The 22,038-nt window shown below is 40.6% G+C and overlaps 1 protein-coding gene across 11 annotated transcripts in view; it reads left to right on the forward strand.

Annotated features, from left to right (window-relative positions):
* Positions 1–1,137: 1,137 nt before the first annotated feature.
* Positions 1,138–22,038, forward strand: part of TRAK1 (trafficking kinesin protein 1) — a 69,135-nt gene continuing 48,234 nt past the window's right edge. For 3 of the 11 annotated variants that reach the window (XM_053468444.1, XM_053468446.1, XM_053468451.1), the window contains exons 1-2: positions 1,138–1,426; positions 20,496–20,690. Coding sequence is in view for 8 of the 11 variants with exons in the window: in XM_053468438.1 (XP_053324413.1) it covers positions 17,565–17,568; positions 20,496–20,690 (199 nt within the window). In the remaining 3 variants the exon portion in view is untranslated. Of the gene's footprint in view, positions 1,427–17,274; positions 17,569–20,495; positions 20,691–22,038 lie in introns of those variants that run through there. The other 8 variants (XM_053468438.1, XM_053468441.1, XM_053468448.1 and 5 more) reach the window with 6 other exon arrangements.

A 22,038-nucleotide genomic window follows, 5' to 3' on the forward strand; every position in this document is an offset into this window, starting at 1 on the left:
CAAATATTAATGGCGTTTGATTGGAGACAATGGAAGTAGAAATATTCCATCCTTGTTTGCATGGTATATTGATAATTTGAATACTTGGTTGAAATAATATTTTAAGTGATTTACCTCTGCTGAATTTTAACACTTTTCTCTCATGATACATCAAAACACCATTCCTAATAAGCTCTGATACTGAAGTGTATCTGCATAATGAATATTTTGTCTAAGGGCAACAGCACATTATCTGTTCACCTATGTGGGAAACTGATGAGCAACAATGTGGTAATGGGTATAATCCAGGGGCGTCCAACCTGTGTCCCTCCAGCTGCTGCAGGACTACATGTCCCATAATTCTCTTTCAGCTAAGGGGCTGGCTGAGGAGGATGGGAGATGTAGTCCTGCAGCAGCTGGAGGGCCGCAGGTTGGACACCCATGGTATAATCCATACTGTGATTGTACGGTTCCATGTTATCTTCCATTACATGGCGGTAAGATACTGCTGGTCATGTCGTAGCAATACCATGCATCCCGAATACTGTAAGCTGGGCCGAAATGAGAGAATGTTTAGAAATACACCATGTAACACTCATCGACTCAACTTCTGCTCACATCTGTTGATCCAGGAACATTTGTGTTCTTTAGCCTGATCTTTGGAAGTGCGCAGGCTGACATAGAATGTTTCCCTTCTCGGCATGGGGTTGTTTCAATATTTACTCTACACAGTTCATGCAGGAGGTTAAATTCTGCTATTACATTGAATATCCTTATAAACTATGGCAAATAAATTGTGATCCTTATCACTAGCTGTGTGCCAGTCTCTTTTTTTGTACCTTTGCTAATGAAGCACATATACATATCTCTAAAATGAAGAGAAGACTGCATGGTTAAGCATTGTTGCATTTTGGGTTTTACGTTTTCTTCTAACTCATGTAAGAAAATGGCTTTTGTACGGCAGATGTGCAATTTGCTTGTTACTTCATAACAAATCCAGTTGCATAACTACTTAAGGTTATGATTTAAGTATAATCTACATCTGAACCAATGTCCGAACCGTTCCTCCTGGTATCTTAAATGTCAAACTTCACTTAGAAATTCTAAAATGTTATCAAGCTAATGATGTTCTTTGTTTTGTGTCTTTACAGTTATTGAAAAAGCTTTAACAAAGCCCACCGTTGGATAGTTATAAAGGTGCTAGACCACGGATCGGCCACTGATCCACCTCATGGCAGTTTGCAGTCTTTCGTGAAACTTGCCAAGCTGGACCCCACAGCTGTGCACCACAACACCTTGGCCGACATCGTGCCCACAGTGCAAACGAGCGACCATGCAGTCATAGCCTGTGAGACGGGCATTCATGAAGAACACTATGTAAGCGAAGCGGTGGAACTGGAAAATGCGCAGACCCATAGGGTTTACCAAGATGCCTGCACCATTACAGGTAAATACTAACGTTCTTATGATCTATTAGGGTGTCTCGTATACATTTATATTTTATCTTACAGTCAATAGAGCACACATCATCATGCATACGGCATGAATCAGGAACACAGGCACTCTTATGAATTACCTCCATGTGATATCGGCTCTGACACCAGGATATTATGTGAAGCTTTTGGTTGAAACTGACCTCCTGCAGGATGTAGTCTCTGTGTGTGTGAGTTTTGGGTCAGAGACAGGATGCCCTTAATGTTCTATGAATCTATACATATGTCTAACTATCTAAACCTAGGATTGCACACCACAGGAGTTATCCATTGTACAGCACTGCGGAATAATAATTCACCCTGATAAGCTACACAAGGGTTGAGCCCCGAGATTGTCTACTAAGGACCTTGACGATCTCAGTAGAGGCTCAGACGGTATATCTGAGTTGAAGGATAGCAAAGCACGTGTCGAAGGACCAGCTACCTGTATATAGGGAATGCCACCGGTAATAAATGAACAGGTAGCCCCAGGATGCCAGGTCAGGTACACGAAAGGTACCTAGCCAGTGTCGGGTATGGTATCCTAATCGAGTAGTCAAGACGATGCCAGGATCAGTACACACAGCAGGTAGTCAAAATTACCCAGGGTCATAAACTGTAATAAGATCGGATTTGCCAGGAATTAGGAGCAGGAAAGCCAACACTTCCAAACAAACCGAGGGCCTCACCATGGTGCCTAAATCCAGCAGCTCAGGGCATTTAAATCATGGTGCTAAGCTTGCACCGCTCCTCCGCCACGTGTCAAGGACACTCCAACTAGTGTGTCCCACAGAGGCTTCCCCTGTTCTGCTCTTGACATTTCAAACATTTTCTTTGTTGGTTTAGCGTGATTTCTTTATTCTAGGTTTTCTTATCACTGTATTTTTATATTCTAAAATGCATTCTAAAACATGATTATGTATTTTGGAAAAAAAATTTGAAAAGACATGCAAAGCCCATTAGGTGTCCTTCCATCAAACAACTTCATCAAAGCAAGTGCATGTGAACGCAAGTAAATATTACATTATTAAACTACATGATGTGGGTCATCATGGATTTGGCAATTGTACTACCACTTCACAAAGAAAGGTTGCAAGGAAGACCCAGCCAACCACAGACCAGACCAATAATTATAATTAACTATCTGGATGCAAATTTTCTCTGTAAGGTCAGAAAATAATGGGTTTACTAATGGACAAGCAGTATATGTAGGCTTTTTAGATGTGTATGTGTAGGCAGGAGAGCATTTCACATGTTGCCTCATAGAAGGCTGAACAATTAGTTATGAATGGAGAACACATGGTTGAGTGAAAGGAGTCAGAAGATTATAGTTAATGGTATAAATATATTTAGAGGCAGGTATTTTTACTATGGGGTACCTCAGGGATTTTAGTTCTGCCTGGCAAAACAGGGCAAGGTACACCGCGGAGCAACTTGGCCTGGAGAGACGAATGGCTTCGGCGTTGTGAGTTTAAGGTCCGTAAAAGCGACTCTATTAGTCGCTGCCAGGGGGATTGTCTGGCATCAACCAATGAAGAGCAACTGGCCGCATTTGGCCCACGAGCCGCATGTTGAACACCCCTGATATAGCATCAACAATTTACACAGCGCTAAAATTGACAGGCTAGGACAAATGATTAAGTAAAGAGGGCCGTGATCGCAAGTTTTTAATCTGGTGCCATCATATGTCGTGTATAGTGGGTTGGTGCTATGTTCCAGATTGTATTGATTTGCCTTAGTCTGTCAATTCTAGTTTTGCCGCCATACTCGATTGTATATGCTGTAAGAATCACTGCGTACGTTGTTGGTGCTATATAAATAAACAATAATAATAATGTTCCTTCATAGCGTTTCTTCACACGATGTCCTTGTAGCCATACCTGACATACTTTGGATTATAGCATTACTGGTCTACTTGAGATAAATTTAACATTTTTGTAGCTGAGATTACTTGGGGTTGTACAATGTTGATCGGGAACAAAGTACAGAATAATTGCCGACAGTCTGGTGGGTGGTCAATATAAAACTATGGTTGACTGCCATCTAGTGGTTGACTAGCAGTCCACTCTAACAGTGCATGTTTTAGTGACGCGTTAGGTGTCCTTCTGGTAGAACCATTGTTACTCGTGCACTCTTCAATAGCAGCTGGTTTTAGGATGTTGCTATTTTATTCTCCTTCTGATAAAATCTGTTACTTTAGAGGGATTTAAAAAAATAAATATTTATTTACAAAATATTTGATTTACAAAATCAATATCTACAACTCAGAGCTAAATTGGTTGGCTGGATTACCTCAAAGCAACTGTTAAAACATTACTGACAACGTGGAAGAAACCCTACTCACAGTAGTATTACCCAATCCTGGACTTTAGCATTTAACTGGGATATGAAAGTAAGTGACGTTTGAGCACGCTGTGTGTAGGACATGTACAGGTACGTCTACTACATTTGACTGATTTTTTTGCATTAACCTTTAGATTGAGGGTACTTTAGTAATTATTTCTTTCTTTTTAAATAGGTGACCATGTAATTTGCTTAACCTTAGTGACTGTTGTAGTATAGGAAAGGTGTTGAATTTAACCCCTTGGCTGCTAAGCCATTTCCCACCCTGGTGCTAAACTGGTTTTCAGCATTTTGGTGCATCTCACGTTTAAACACGTTTAGTAAAGTAAATTTCTGGGGAATAAACTATACAAACCATATATTGTTTTTTTTCAGCACACCCAGCAGATTCCAAATATACCATTTTTATATGTGTATGTCTCATTAGGTTTGCAAAATTAAGCCAAAAATAGGGAAAATAGTGTAATTTTTCACTTCTGACTCAATAAAAACTAGTTTGTAATGTTATTTTTCTAAACTCTAATATCAAAAGCTGTGTTGCTAAATATTTGTAGTAGGTAACCGGTCTAAAATAAACAGAAATTGAGAACAGTAGACTGTGTTTTTCTAATATTTTATAGCTAAAAGTTAAATTTATTAGACTATCACAAAAGGCATCTTTAAATTTAATGCATGGCTGCCGTCAATTAAACAGCTCTAGCTGCCCGGGATGTTAAAATATGCCAACAAAACTATATATTTTTAGAAACTACACCCCCAGCTGCAGCAAATGAGGTCTTAGTTGTATTTGTATCACAAATCTGACATGCACAACAAATAAGTAAATATCACAATATCATTTAAAAAAAAAAAAAAAAAATTAAAAGCGACACGTTCATTTATGTCTTGCGCACTCCAGTCTTGTGCTACGAATACATGCAGCCCCTCATTTGATGCACCAAGGGGTGTAGTTTCTGAAAATATATACTTTATGTACCATAATTTAACTTTCCAGCTGTCTAAATGCAGGCATCACCCCTAAATGTTTTAAGACAATTTTTTAACAAGATTCTCCAATCTGCCATATCTGAAGTTAAAGTGGTCTAGACATCTGGGAAGTTAAATTAGGGTACATAAAGTACACATTTCAAGAAACTACACCCCTTGGAGCTTCAAATGAGGGGTTACATGTATTTCTATGACAAAAGTTGAGTGCAGAAATAATGATGGAATATGTCGCTTTGGCTAGAAAATATGTTTTTTCTAACCATAGTGACATGTTCATTTGTGTCTTGCGCACTCCAGGTTTGTACTAGAAACACATGCAGCCCCTCATTTGATGCGCCAAGGGGTGTAGTTTTTGCAAATATGTACTTTTTGTGCCATAATTTAACTTCTTACGTGAGCAGTAATGCCACGTCAAGGCTTCAACCCTAATTACTGACCATTCACACGAAAAAATACCACTTAAATCTTAAAAAGCATCTACCGCATCCAATTGCATCCTAAAAATAAAAGTGTTTGAGTAAAAGTAAAGAAATAAACATATTAAATAAAAAATCAAAAGAAAGTAAAGAAAAACCACATGTTCAAAAGCACAGTGTCTCGTTGACTGGCATATCTGGGCACTAGACTTCTCTTATAGCAATGTGACACTGGGAGGATTCCCAAGGAGCGGGTGTGAGCATAGAGGGTGATTCCCCTGGTATGTAGGTGTGGATTCTGTAGACATGGAGTTCTATAAAATGACTATCGTAGGCAAGCAATGTACGTTTATCTATGAATAGATTCTAGTTATTTTTATGTTCAGATTAATGAGGTAATTAAGAAGGGTGGTTTTGGCCAGAAGACAGCTAGCTCCTAGCACAAGTTTGTATAGGAATTTATTTTTTGGTTAGTGAGTTTAGAAAGGGGTCTGATCAAATCAAAACAAAACAAAACAAAACAAAAAAAAAACGGGAATCATCTAATATACATTTACCTGCCACCTGTTCACAAGGGGTCCTAATCTGCTCCAAGAGGGGAAACGCTTTTTAATAGGAGACTACAATGTCCACTAGGTGGAACTCTGCACTGATTTTGATGATTATAGCAGATGAAATGTTACTGTAGGCTCCGTTATTTCTTAGACACATGGTGATTGTGTGTGGTTCTCCTTTCTCTTCCTATCCTTCTGTTAGAACAATGTGTGCATTTACACATGGAACATACCTGTGTTCTGTCATTGGCTGGAGGAGCAGACTACAGAGCTTTCTTTTTACGTTCTGTGTTGCTACTTATGTATTACCGTATTACAGTAGGCTATGAGAACTAGTAAGGCTTGAAAATCTACAAGAGCTCCTAACGTCTTGCTACTGTGGCTATTAAATGTTTTCTGTACGTTATAATCCCCCTCATGGCAGTTCCTTAAAATTTATAATAATTTTAGAGCATCTAGAGTTACCCGTTCGTGGAGTTTGTCAAATCCTGTTTAAATCACTGTTCTACCTCAACAAACATCGACTTCAACTATTAAGAACCAGTGATCTTCCTGGATCAATGGCCAGGGGGATTTTTCCATTTTTTTATGTGGTTGTTTAAATGTCATTTTATTCTCTGTCACTTAATGCACCCTCACAAGATTATATGTTGATTTTAAAAGCACAGTTCGAGTTTTTTTTTGAGACCACATTATATAACAAATATAAAAAGGATAAAAGAAAAATAAACATAGGTTTATCATGTTGTTTTGGGACTAAAGGCCATGGGAGGTGTGCATTTTGTTTTTTCAACTTAGAATTTAGACATTTGGCCATCCTGCACCAAATGTCCTATTTGAGACATATTTGAAGCCAGCCACACAAAGAGAGAAACCAAATCTGAGCAGTACTGATGAAAGCAACCCGCGGAATAGCAGGGGACCTAAAGATAGGGTAAATTAAATGTTAAGCAAAAAAAATAGTCCTAAAAAGTAAAATATTTTGATCATTGTTTATTTACTAATTTGAAGTCCTCCGTATATCATGGGATCAGTTATCATAACTTCTTAGGATCTGCCTTTTCATTCCTTCAAGTTGCTGATTGTAGTTAATTTGTGGGGCAGCCATTGTAAGGGTGGAGTGTTGAGGATGGAGAGAACTGCTATCTAGTCTACCACAGAGGAGGCACCCCCACATAGATCTGCTCTCTAGGCTGGCGCCTACTTTGCCTATAATGGCTTGCCTTTGTAATGCATGGTATCGGGTATCATTGTTGCAGTGCTGGGGTGGCATTTAGATCACAATGAGGGTATAGAAGTAGGGCAGATTATTTGGCATGTGAAATTTGTATTGCTAATTAGCCTCAGTTTAGCAGGTATGACCAGGGCCGGACTGGGACTGAAAAGCAGCCCTGGAAAAATTTGGAGAGCAGCCCCATATAGTTTATCTCACGGTGAAGCTCTTATACCCACACACACCCCTTATACACACCCGAGTCACACTATGTGCCATTCTTTTTATCTCATTATTTGTATTAAAATGCCAGAAAGCAAAAGTGTTAAAAGGCCCTAATAAATGAAATACATTACACATAATGAGATCAAAACATTTACTACTGCGAACATTTTTAGATGAAAGAGTTCCATTTTATTCAGTGGAACAAAACACTGATCACATTATTCTTCACGATATTCTGGTAAGAAACTTTTATTTCTTTATTAATTCATGTAGACTATTTTTTTCCATATTTAATAAAAGCTATGATTGAGACATGTTTGGTTTTTATTTCCTTTCATTTGACAACCTACCCCCGAGTTATGCACCTCTGCCCCCAGGCTTGCCACTCTGCCCCCTGATATGCCTTCTAACCCCCTATATGCCACTCTGCCTCCAGAAATGCCTTATACCCCCTATATGCCACTCTGTCCCATGATATGCCTTCTAACCCCCTATATGCCACTCTGCCATATAGGGGGTTAAAAGGCATATCATGGGACAGAGTGGCATATAGTGGGTATAAGGCATTCCTGGAGGCAGAGTGGCATGAAGGGGGTTAAAAGGCATATCATGGGGCACTCTACCTCCAGAAAAGCCTTATGCCCCCCTATATGCCACTCTGCCTCCCTGATATGCTTTATACCCTCCTATATGCCACTATGCCCCATAATATGCCTTTTAATCCCCTATATGCCACTCTGCCTCCAGAAATGCCTTTTACTCCCTATGTCACTCTGCCTCCAGAAATGCCTTATACCCCCCATATGCCACTCTGCCTCCCTGATATGCCTCAACCCTCCTATATGCCCCTCTGCCCCGTGATATGCCTTTTAACCCCCTTTTTGCCACTCCACCTCCAGATATGCCTTTTGACCCCCTATATGTCACTCTGCATCCAGAAATGCCTTATACCCCTATATGCCACTATGTCCCATGATATGCCTTCTAACCCCCTATATGCCACTCTGCCATATAGGGGGTTAAAAGGCATATCATGGGACAGAGTGGCATATAGGGGGGTATAAGGCATTTCTGGAGGCAGAGTGGCATAAAGGGGGTTAAAAGGCATATCATGGGGCACTCTGCCTACAGAAAAGCCTTATGCCCCCTATATGCCACTCTGCCTCCCCAATATGCTTTATACCCTCCTATATGCCCCTCTGCCCCATGACATCCCTTTTAACTCCCTTTATGCCACTCTGCCTCCAGATATGCCATTGACCCCCTATATGTCACTCTGCATCCAGAAATGCCTTATACCCCTATATGCCACTCTGGCATATAGGGGGTTAAAAGGCATATCATGGGACAGAGTGGCATATAGGGGGGTATAAGGCATTTCTGGAGGCAGAGTGGCATAAAGGGGGTGAAAAGGCATATCATGGGGCACTCTGCCTCCAGAAAAGCCTTATACCCCCTATATGCCACTCTGCCTCCCTGATATGCCTCAACCCTCCTATATGCCACTCTGTCCCATGATATGCCTTCTAACCCCCTATATGCCACTCTGCCATATAGGGGGTTAAAAGGCATATCATGGGACATTTTTGTTTACTTTATTTGGCAAGCCGATCCAGCTTGCCATATTAAATAAAAAATAATATATGCCACTCTGTCCCATGATATGCCTTCTAACCCCCTATATGCCACTCTGCCATATAGGGGGTTAAAAGGCATATCATGGGACAGAGTGGCATATAGGGGGTATAAGGCATTTCTGGAGGCAGAGTGGCATGAAGGGGGTTAAAAGGCATATCATGGGGCACTCTGTCTCCAGAAAAGCCTTATGCCCCCTATATGCCACTCTGCCTCCCTGATATGCTTTACACCCTCCTATATGCTCCTCTGCCCCATGATATACCTTTTAACCCCCTTTATGCCACTCTGCCTCCAGATATGCCTTTTGACCCCCTATATGCCATTCTGCATCCAGAAATGCCTTATACCCCTATATGCAACTCTGGCATATAGGGAGTTAAAAGGCATATCATGGGACAGAGTGGCATATAGGGGGATATAAGGCATTTCTGGAGGCAGAGTGGCATATAGAGGGACACACTTACATACACACACATGCCGATTTTTTTTGTTTTTAACAAATACAAAAAAACATTATACAGTACAAAAAATACATTATTTTACTCACCTTCTACTTCTCTTGACTTCCTGGTAGCTGCACAGTGCACACTGTTCTCCTCTATGCTGACAGGATGCCACTGACCTGACATCCGGTGCTGCAGCGAGGGGGCGGAGCTTCTACCTCACACTGCTCCCGTCACTATGCAGCCATCAGACTGCTGGGAATGTAATCTAAACGGCCGGTGCGTGCTGATGCCGCCGGCCGGCTCTGCTTTAACACTTTTTTTATTTATATGGTAAGCTGGATCGGCTTGCCATATAAAGTAAAAAAAAAAGTATTAAAGCAGAGGCGGCCGGCGGCATCAGCACGCACCGGCCGTTCAGATTACATTCCCAGCAATCTGATGGCCGCATAGTGGTGGGAGCAGCGTGAGGGGTGAAAGGTCAGTGCGAGGGGGCGGAGCTTTCACCCCTCACACTGCTCCCATCGCTAGACGGTCATCGCACACGGCTGCTGGGTGCTGATGCCGGCCGGCCGCATCAGCACCCAGCGGCCGTTTTGATTAGATTTCGGGCAGCCTGGGGGGCAGCTCAGCGGCTGTCTTCATGGCCGCCCAGCCCACGGACCTTCCGGCCCACCGGGAAATTTCCCGGTATCCCGGTGGGCCAGTCCGGCCCTGGGTATGACATGCTAAGCCAATGATGGATAGGATGCATTCCTACCACCAAGATCTCACTAATATATGCTCCATTGTTCTGTCAGTCCATAAATGCCATTGTACCAGCCCTGTAATCTGTTTATATCTGCACTCTAGCACACATTGTCGGTTCTGTAGGTTGATGCAGCATACGTAAAGTGTATGCATCTGTATCTTTATTCAATATTTAAATGAGGCAAAGTGGTTAGGCTTTAATATGTTAAGGCCACTATATTCCTGCCAGATGGGGGGGGGGGGAATGGAAACCCTGTTTCTGGATCTGACTGCTCATGATGTTCGAGGAAACCCTCCGTTAGTGGGTTGAAGCAATGTAGTGCATACTTGGGCGCCCCCAAGCCGCTTCCACCATGACTTCAAACCCCTCGACCGGCCGCCCTGGGCAAGAATACATCTCTGAGGTCCACCTGCTTTTGTGCTTCATTTTACATTTGTTAAAGCATGTTGAAGAGAATATAACTCCTGTGAAAGCAGCTGTAAATGTAGTTTCCTGTTTGACCAACTTCTATTCGCTTTGAATATTGTGTGTATTGTGAGATCTTTTATTCACTACAAGTAAGCAGAGTCGAATGATCAATAAAATAACGCCTACTTAAAAGATGGCTTCATTCAGTTGTTCTCCTAAAACTATTACCTGTGTTTTTCTGAGTCATTTATATATATTATCACCTACTGATATGCAACATATTGCATATTACATATCTATGATCAATAATTAATTATCGAAACAAACATAAATCATTTTCTCCTAAGGAGGAGGTGGAGCATCAGTTATGTATACATTAAAATGTCATTTATCTATAAACTATAAGTTATTTATGGTCTTGCATAACGCACATTTGCCGTTGTGCCATTTCGTGAGAGGCTGGTGTACTGTTGTAGATTGTAAACTCTGGGTGGGGTAGGGGCCAAGAACTGATAAGCTGTATTGTTTGTGTTGCTGTGCGATAACCATGTGGTTAATGAAGAATGGAAGGATTTTCGTGTCTTGCTGTCCGGGAGGGGCATTGCTGCACTGATAACTAGGAAGCAAAATGTATAATTATAAATGCATGTTGTCAGTACTCCCTGTGCCTTTATCTACTTGGTTTTATAAATACGGATCAAGAGCAGAAGAGTTTGTTCTTTGTCTTTCTTATTGCTAAAACGGTGAATGGTTTGCAGAAAACAATGTCAAAAATAAATAACCAAGAACCAATAAATGTTTGAGTTTTTCAATGCTTTTTTTCCTCTTTCCAACGTAAGGTTACATATTGTATTATTTTCCCCTGAGTTGCTCATTGTACCCCACCATGTCCTGTTTTTCGGATGGCCCTGCTCAGTGAGTGTAAGTGCTTGTCTTACAGCTCCCTTGGCCGGTCAGAGGAGATCAGAAGATATCTCCAACCAGACCATGATCCCTATTGTCTGCAAAAAATGGGACAGTGAGGATGCTCAGCTAGGTCGGTGCCTCAAAATGGGCACTGCCCCTGGAAAACAAGCTTGGGAGGTCTGCCTGTGGTACACAAGACTTATATGATGCCCAATGAGATTTAAGTGGCATGGTAATGTATCTTAGACAAGAAACGCCATGAGGCTAGGTCATGCTCATGAGTCTGATTTGTGCTAATGCTCCAAATACTCGTGATCTTTTCAGGGCAGAAATAGATTTTCCCTGTACGGAAGTTACTGCATTCCAATAGAGGTACTTGTCTGTAAAGGCAAAAAATATCAGTGGAGATACTGAAAAGTAAGATTTATAGAGCACCACGGGCAAGGTATAATTATTTGTTAATAGCTATGTAACTCCTGTAATGTATTGTGACACACAGTAATAGGTCTTTGTTATTAAGTCATTAATGGGCTCAATTAAATTATCATAAAGCTTAATACCCGTACTTTGTTTTATAGACCTGTTAAAAGCAGGCAACAAACAGCATTTCAGCCGAACTTAGTTATCCAAATAGATAAATGGCTTTGAGAGCTTTAAAAGTTGTTACTGGCAACTTGTTAGTGTACTTGTATTTCTCGTAGAGGCTTGAAAAGGATTACATACAAGTCATGTATCATTTAATAATGTGTGGGGAACATTTCCCAATAAATACATAGAACAAAATGAATGAATGTAATGGAAAAGATGTTAAAAATGATTTTAGCTGTAGAGACTCTGAACATGGCTCTTGATGACCTGGAAAGTGGAATTTTAATGACAGAAAGCACAAATGTTTTTATTTTGGATGATGCTTACAAACTATCCAAGGTCTGACACTGAGACCATTTACTGCAATAATACGTCCACCACATTCACCTTTTCTACACACACAGTGTCCAGTTCAGGTAAGTTCATGCCAAGCTGCCAGCAAAACCAATAAAGAGGACACTTGTCAGGACTACCAACAGCAGGGATGTAAGTCTGGCTCTCAGGACTGCCCTGACAAATGGCTTATTCTATATTACCGGCAAGTGAGTGAATATTGTGAGATGCAGGGGAAGACAATGAACATTCAGCCCATGTCTCAATCCTATCTGGATAACCTTCTAATAGACATGATGCTCCAAAAATGCATTCTGCCCAATTCTTCCCCAACACACATGCATTTAGTAACCGTATAGAATAATCTAGTATTAGCGGAATTGCCTGTAAAGCTGGCTGTCATTCTATACAACCTCGTGAAATATGTTTTTTGTCAATAACTTAAAAGCTTAGTCTATTTCCCTGTTGTGGTTATTGGGTTAATTTTGCTTCACTGGGTGGGGAAAGGTTACCATGTTCTCTAGCTGAATATTATTGTCCCTTACAAAGCAGTGACCTGGTAAATATGGTCTTCATTATCTGTGAGATTCAGTGCAAAGCAGAGGCCTGTGGCAGTGAATGGGTTAATGGCGGTGGAAGCTAGATTGTGACTACTTGGCAGCCCTAGACTAGTATTTGCACTTTCTCTGTCACATGCTGCTGCCTTTGTTCACATTGTACATATGTCCCCATGTAAGATGATCTTGCATTACAGCGGTTTTGCTGCTATTATTACATTGCTCATCATCTGTGCCGTTTGTAGCCAGGTGCATCTGTTTCAGAGGCTGCTGTTAATTGAATGCCTGGCCAGCATCCAGAGATAGATCAATGTTATCAATTAAACATTAATCTTCTTTCCTCATATCTGTCCTCCAACATTTGCAGTCTCCCTTGTCTTCATTTAACTCTTTAAATGTCAAGGGTAGAATGCAGACCCAAAATTCACACCCTAAGTTCGCATTAAGTAGGGGTGTTTTGTGTCTGTGTGTGTGTGTGTGTGTGTACAGTGCCCTTCACAAATATTGGCACCCTTGGTAAATTTGAGCAAAGAAGGCTGTAAAAATTGTCTACAGCTTAACCTTTTGTTCAAACAATACACAGAAATGTATGGATGGATATCAAGCAATTGCAAACACAACACAGGTTTATGCAAAAAATAATAAATATACATGTGCCACAATTATTGACACCCTCTTAGTCAATACTTTGTGCTACCAACCTTTGCCCAAGATAATGGAGTCTTCTATAATGCCTGATAAGGTTGGAGAATACATGGTAAGGGATCCAAGACCATTCCTCCCTACAGAATTTCTCCAGATCCTTCAAATTTCGAGATTGACGCTAGTGGACTCTCCTTTTCAGTTCATCCCACATGTTTTTATGGGGTTTAAATCAGAGGACTGGGTATGCCATGGTAAGACCTTGATTTCATGGTCGGTAAACCATTTTTATATTGATTTTGATGTATGATTATTGTCCAACTGGAAGATCCAACCACAGCCCATTTTTAGCTTCCTGGTAGAGGCAGTGCATGATGCCATGTATCCTAACAAAATGTCCAGATCTTGCAGAAAAACAGCCTCAAAACATTAAAGAGCCACCACATTTGACTGTGGGCATGAGATACTTTTCCATATGGCTAACTCTCTGTGTGCCTCAAGCCCACCTCTGGTGTTTGCCAAAAATCTCTATTTTGGTTTTAGCTGACCATAGAACCCGGTCCAATCTTAAGTTCTGAGTTTGTTTTTGTTTTCAGATGAGGGTAGAGGCGGTTTTTTTTTGAAACCCTTCAAACAACTTGTGGTGACATCGGGTTGTAGTTTTGGAGACTTTCTAATCCCAAGATGCATATAACTTCTGCAATTCTCCAGCTATGATCCACTCAAACCATCCACTTCACAGTGCATTGAGACAATGTAGACACATGTCTTCTCCCAGGTCAATTCATAACATTTACAGTTGATTGGAACTTCTTAATTATTGCACTGATGGTGGAAATTGCCATTTTTAATGCTTTTGCTATTTTCTTATAGCCACTTCCTGTTTAGTGGAGCTCAACAACCACAGCTATATTGCTTGCTCTTACCTGTTGTAATAAATGTCCAAAGGAATTTTGCCTATGTGTTACCAAATATTTATACCCCTGTGAAACAGGAAGTCACAATTGAACAATTTCCTGTTTCTAGTCACCCAGGTGCACTAAAAAAATGTAAAATTTGAATATGCTTCAAGTATAAATTATCTCATATGAATTCATAGGGGTGCCAATAATTGTGCCACACACATCTTAAACAATTTTTATTTTTTGTGTAAACCTGTGTTGTGTTTGCAATTGTTTGATATCCATGTGAGCAGAGTATTTTGTGTACCAAGGGTGCCACTATTTGTGGAGGGTAATATATATATATATATATATATATATATATATATACACATATATATACATGCAAATGAGTACTGCTGTCCATTTATTGATTCATGTTAAAGGGACCTGCCACCTTGATGGCTTTTAGATGTCTGAAGAAGTTTGTCTGGGCAAAGCGTGAATACGGACATGACTTTTAAGTCACTGCACAATCTTTAAAGGGAAAATAACATTCTTGCTTTGTCAGGATGAGCAGCAGTGCCTGTATTTAGCTGACATTTAGCCGCATTAATAACTCATAAAATCTATTGCAAGCTTGAGGCATTCTTTGGTAACACATAATCAAATTACACAAATCCACAAATCTGTTTATTAATGGCAGTATAAATTGCATTCACGAATGCTGTGTTGTTCGCAGCTGCCAATTCTCATTGGTTTACCAGGCTGACATTAACCCCTGTATGTGGAGCAATACTTCATATAATGCATAGGCAAAAACTAGAAGGTTTTCCTCCCTGATTCTAAATAATATATTCGGATCTTTATTAACAAATCAAAGAACTGAAATATATATTTAGTTCCCCAAGTTAAGATAAAAATGTGTATACTGCTGTTATAAAACATGGAAACTCTGGAATTATTGAACTGAAGTGGCCATACTCAATGAGCTGATGGATGATTCAGTAAGACTCTCTATGGAAAAAAATTCTACCAGATTTCGTGCCATTAATTAACTTCTAGGGCATGACCCCAGAGCTTATTTTATGACCATTATAACTTAATAAGAAGAAGCATGCAGCACCTTCTCTTTGAGGAAGAGGCCTCTGGGGCTTCGAAAGTTTGTCAATTGTTTGTGTAAGCCCAATAAAAGATATCAACTTTGACTACAGTCTTCTTTCTCTTGAGCTAATAAATTCCTTATTTTGGTATATTGGAATGCAAAACAGACTGTTTCTTAATTTCAGTATATCAGTTTAGGTACGCTAAATAGATTTTCAGTTATTTTTTCCCATACAGACAGACCAGGACTGACTGGTGCCCGGTGGCACCTCTCACGTACCTTTATTGCCAGCTTGATACATGAGGCCCCCATGCTGCTAATGCATAATATTGTAGCAGACGGTTGCACCAATGTAATTTATTGGCTAGTGGCCTTAAAGTGCCTGGGGTGATTTTAATCCCCTGTCCACTCTTTTATATACGTTAGTTGTTTCAGGATGCAAATCTCTAAAACGTATGAAGTAACAATAAGTAATAATAAAGGAAAGCCTTTTTAATAACCAATAGGCAAAGATAGGGTTTGACAGATTTAGGGGGACTAGAAGTCATTCTTGATTTGATCTTTGTGGGGTGAAGTGGACCTGTGGAACAGGTAAAGGAGATCCACTATTTCAGGATGGTGCTTACTACACAAGCAGATGTGTCAGTTTTGCCTAATATTTAATTTTTACAATGTCACTTTAGTAGCCCACCGCTATTGCTAGGAACTTTGTATGAATGTGCCATACGACTAGGTTGCAAGCTTACAGACAGGGTCCCCAACACCGGTTATATCTGTATGTGCATGTGCCTTTTTTTGTTATGTAATTGTTAACCACCTCATATATAAGACTATCGAATGTGTTAATGCTTAATAATTTTACAGTTCTATACACTAAATAAATTTAGGTAATGGTGTTTATTATTATTCGCCCCATTATGGTTACGTCTGATACGTGGTTAGCCAAGTAAACCCTGTGTGCTAACCATGTATCTCATATATGGTGGCTCTTTAGGGTCCTTGTTTTGTAGTGTAGTGGGGATACCAATGTGGCAGTCCGCACCACCATCTTCTCCTCAGCCAGGCGAGATCTTGAATGTTTAACTGTACATGTGAGACCTCAGTTAAAAAGGAAAGCCCTGCATTTGCAGTGAAATGTGAAGACTTCCTCTGAAGTGATTCTTATTCTCAGGTTCTCCAACAGAAAAAAAAAATCTCTTTAGGCAGGGACCGTTCATGGAGCAGGCAGCCTCTTATGGCCGCTTGCTACCACGGCCTAAAACGTAAAAGAGGCAGCATGCTGCCAGCTGCTTTAATGTGAGATCAGCTGGCCAGCATGCTTAATTGCAGGGATCAGTATTAGTGATGTCACAGGTACCCTCTACTTTAAAACCCCCACCATATAAAATGCAAAAATAATAATAATAATAATCAAATTGGGCTAATGTGCTTTTGTATACTATATCTCCCATTGCCCTCATTCAAATGATTCAAATGTAGCCCTTCAAAAGCATGTACACCAGAGGTGCAAAAATGGTGACTCATGTAAATATATTTTCTACCTAGATTTTGTTTAATATAATTATATAATATTTGCTGGGAATATTTAATAGTTATACAACATAAATGCAGGCAGCTTATTGTTGTCATAGAAGCTAAAAAAGCTTTTTAAAAGTAAACAGATATGCTAGTACCGCCACATTTGTCACAGATCTCAGTAGTTTCAATAAACAGCAAAAAAAGCTGTGAAGATGATATTCTATTTTATATTTTGCATGTGATATTAAAAATGCTTTAGTTAGATGAACTCGGTACGAGTTAAGTCTGCCAAAAGCTGCATTCGTGTACAGGAATGTAGAGACTCTGCCCAGTCTTCCAGCAAGCCTGTCGGAGAATCTGGCTGTATCTGAAAGGGCAGCCATTTTTAGTTAGGGTGAAATAGTGGATGAGCAGGACCCTCTGTCAGTGACCCAGCTTTGTTCTAGCTATGTTTAGTCAGTAGATTCATAGGTCCATGTGACAGCCAAACTCTGCACTGGCAGCAGTGTCTGCATGTGTCGCTTCTGGGTAGCTGGTATTACAGACAAATGGAAAATGTGACCGTCTAACAGCCAGGAGGTCAAGGAAATCTTCCCTCACACAAAATGAGTAAGTAGAAGACTGAAAGAACATTTAAAGAAAGACACTAAAATTATATTTCTGACTTTACAGTGTAATTGGACACTCTGTGAATTCTTTTGGTGCTAAATCTCATCCGTGTTTAATAAACTACTGGAATGCCTGTGTATTATTATAGAATATAAAGTCACTCACTTCTTGTTTGTCTTTATAAGAGTAAGACTTATATGTTTTAAAATTATGTTTTTCCTAATAGCTTTTAGCCAAATATAGTATTTTTTTTATTTCTATGCATAATTGAAGCATTTTTTTTACATGGTTAGTGAATCTTATTACAGGTTGATGAAATGAAGTCTAGTTTTAAAAAGCAGTGAGAATTTTGCTCAGATTTACTTAGGAGCCAGGACTTTTTTTGCCCCAGCACTTTGCCCCAGCACCCACACTTTGCCCCAGTACTTTGCCCCAGGACCCACACTTTGCCCAGCACTCAGTCTCACACTTTGTCCCAGCACTCAGTCTCACACTTTGTCCCAGCACTCAGTCTCACACTTTGCCCCAGCACTTGAGTTGACACCAATCACAGTCCTGCCCAGACATACCCAGGTTCCAGCATGTACTGGCTGACTTGGCATGATACACAACCATGCTATCACACACACACACTCATTCATCCTCCTTCACCCCCTTACCTGCACTGCATCTCTCTCACACGCAGACTTCCATAGGGGCCCTGCTGCTTCTTTCTCTGTCTGTCTCTGCACAAACTTCTCTTGTCCCGCCCACTGGGAGGAGGAACAGAGCAGTCATGTGACTCCTCTGGTTTCCTGCTTCCTGTGGCCACTCCAGCAAGAGACACTGCTTGCACATTAAGAGCAAAAAAAAAACAAAAAACATCTAAAACGGAAAAAAATAATACTAATAAAGACTTTTTCACTATTTTTCCCATCCATTTGAATGTTTCAAAAACCCCAACATTTTTGTTCAGTGCCATGCCGTGAGTAAAGGGATACTAGCCATGCTTAGGTTTGTTGGGTTGTTTGGGGGCTAAAAGGCCACATTTGGGGCAAGCTCATTTTCTGACTTGTGGTTTTAATATCTGGTCATACTACACCCATGTCCTATTTGGGACGTTTTTGAAGCCGGTCACTTAAGTTTACCCAATCAAACCATACATTTTGGGAAGTAGGGTATTTCAAATGGTAATATTAACACTTTTTATGCACAATTCTACCACCCGTCTTTTTCAAAGTTTGTGGAAGTATTATTATTTTTTGACAATTAAATTTACCCCAATTATTACCCAGGGTATTTTATTTGGTGTCCTTTCAGCCATTTCATGCTGCCATTTTGCCATACATTTATGATAAACCTAAGAGTAGTTTTTCAGCATTTTTTGGGGTTTATGATGCTATATTATACATTTTCTGCTGGCTTAAGGAGTAGTTTTTTTCATGCACCTTATGTTACTGGATGCTGCTTTAGCTATTGGTTTACCAATATTCAAGTTGTGTGCTGTTGGCTAAAACATTCTACACACAGGCCTGGCAGAGGAGGACATGAAGGTTGGTGGTAGATAGACTCCGTCCTAATGCCTCTTTTGTAGCGCACTCTGCAACGTTTTAGAAGTGCTTGTTTACAGGCAGTTGAGCAGAAGTAGGGGACCAATAGAATATGGGTAAATGCGTTTATCTGGTAATCTAGGAAGCTATATGCCCTCTATATACAAGTTTTTGGGGTTTTTTTTGTACAAAATGTGTAAGTTGTACACGGCCATTTAAATTAAATATATTGCCACCATTTATATCCCAGTTATTTGATTTGCGACGCACAAGGTATGGTATTATGCACTGGCCTACAAGATCTACTCCCTCATGTGCCTGTTGTATGCCAGGATGCAATGTGTTTTTTTTTTTACTTTTCTTGAAAGGGCTGCCCTCAAGAGTTGCTTGGGCAAGTAGGCTTGCCCAACCATTTTGTCCTTAGCAAGGGGCAAATAGATTGTTGCTCCCCTTTATGCTTATGGTTTCTGTATCATTGAAACAAGAGAAGCACTGGGATAGGATATTCTATGACTAAACAATGCCGCTTCTTCGCCCTGATTAGCCCAAGACCTGCTAAGTCTAGGCCCAAACACACCGCTGTCAGAAACACTGCAAGTAATTAGAGTGCTTATCATGTGGTACTGTGGCTTGTGAAATATAATGCTTTCTTTGACTTGTGATGCTATAAGAAGAAAAAAAGCTAGTGAACTTGTTGGTAACTGGAGGACAAATGTATTTCATTAATATTCTCCAGATACTTTCATATGATCATGCATCATAGACTATTGTTTCCCAGCCTCTTCAATCTGCCAGCCCCTACCATTCCAGTAAGACAGAGAGTGTGCTGCGTGGAATCTAAACCATCGGTGCTTTAAACTAGACACATTATTGATTTTCATCTTATCCTTTGGAAATATAGAATCTCCTATATATGCCTCCTGGATAATTACACTTTTACAAATTAAGAATAGGATTTTTTTTTTTTTTTTTTTTTTTTAACTATAATTCTTATTCGAAAATGGTAATCTGCTTGATGGTAATCAGGGCGTTCTCTAACTTGTGGTGTTGGAGGCCCTGCTCAGTCATCCTGTGATGCAGCAGGTCTTTCCCCTCCACAATAACCTTTGTCTTGCATACTGTGCCCCAGGAAGTAATGTCACTTTCGGGTGCTCAGTAAAGTGAGTCCAAGGGACTGGAAAGAATCCACAGACTATGCTGATGAGTAGGATGAGGAGGAGAAGGGGTGCAGAGTATATCCTGCATCTGGGGAGGTGGAAAGAAATGGCTGCAACCTTGAGGGTGGGTTGCTGATGGGGCTTTTCCAAGCTGCAATGTTGAAAGCTATTCTAATAATATCCTTATTTTCCATTCATCATGGCATGCTTGGGTACTGATAAGTGTGTTTTGTTTCTGTAGATGTGTGCAACAGTACTGACCTTCCGGAAGTTGAAATCATCAGCCTGCTGGAGGAACAGCTGCCCCATTACAAGCTAAGAGCGGATACCATCTACGGGTATGACCACGACGACTGGCTCCAAACGCCACTTATTTCTCCTGATGCCAACATTGACCTGACTACAGAGCAAATTGAAGAGACCCTCAAATATTTCTGTAAGTCTGTTAATGTTATTTTAGTGATCTTGGCTTCCAGTTTCAAACCACTTCAAAGTCATGTGAATGAACAGACTGTTTAGCTTTTTGGACCCGTATCTATTCTTGCTCAAATCAGCCATGGCTTACTGATAGTTTGATAGCTAATTTGGAAAAAGCATACCTGGGGACTCTGCTGTGGTCTCACTACCATACCTGGGAACTTATAGGCTCTGGCTACCCAGAGCCTACTCTTGTGGGACGTGGCCAAGACTGCCCACTGATGTCAGTCAACAACCACCCCATTTAAAGGGGAAACGGATGTTGAGTGGGATGTGTCAAGCTCCCGCAACCTGGAAAATCCAGGTGTTGACCTGGAGAAGTGGTACTTCTCTCAGTGTTTTCAGGCCAAACCCAGAGAGTTCCCAGGTAGGGTCACCATGGGGAAACTCCAGGTTTTGGGAGCAGTGTTGCGGCACGCTCCATGCCCAAGCTGGAGCCTGGATGGTCCCAGGTATGTGTATGAGGGTGTAAGGTACCGAGCCACTCAAGGTGTCACAGTTGATCCTGGCTAGCATAAAATCTCAGCAAACAGAGGTCTAACCCCATACTTATATTTAGTAAAACATACTGGACCTCATGCAAAATGGACTCCAATGTGCGTATAAAATGAGTATGAATAAAATTATGTGGGTTGCACTTTTTGTTTCCATAGCTCAGAACCCTGTGGATTTAGACTTTTGACTGCACATTGCTGGGCCAACTGCCCTTGTGCCTTAATGTCTCAGCTAGAAGAATGACATTTAGCAGCTTTGGCTTTTTCTCCACCTGTCCAAGTGGCTTCCTGCCACCACAGAAATTAATCATTATAGCCTGAGATTAGTGTACCTGACATGTGGGACTTCATGCACCCTGGCATACAGGTGTATAGAGAATTAAAATTACATTAACACTGATACAGTTCTGGCAACTGTAGTACTTGCAGGTGTTTACGTGTTCAAGGTGGGGGATGTCCTTTTGTGCCGAATTTGTCTTGTTCATGCTATTTCTGAAAGCCTGTGCACAGCATTTAAAAGGGACTTCAGTGTCTCATGCAGCCCCATCAACAAAAAATAGCAAGTTTAAGAAAACACTTACTGTGGAAGAAACTTCAGCTCCAGAGCAGCAGCAGACTGCCCTCTCTGTTTCCTGATTTAATCATTTCTTGGTCTCCTCTCGTGCTGGGAGGCTGTTCCACTTACTTACTATACCCTCAGTAAAGTAAACCTTTCCTATTTGAAGTAATATAGTAATGGACCTTTTATTTACCGTTGGAAGTGGAATGGTTAAAGTCAATGCTATCAGCAATGATGGAGGGGTTTAACAGTTT

The sequence above is a fragment of the Spea bombifrons genome, chromosome 5 (genome assembly GCF_027358695.1).
Source record: "Spea bombifrons isolate aSpeBom1 chromosome 5, aSpeBom1.2.pri, whole genome shotgun sequence".
NCBI lineage: Eukaryota > Metazoa > Chordata > Amphibia > Anura > Pelobatidae > Spea > Spea bombifrons.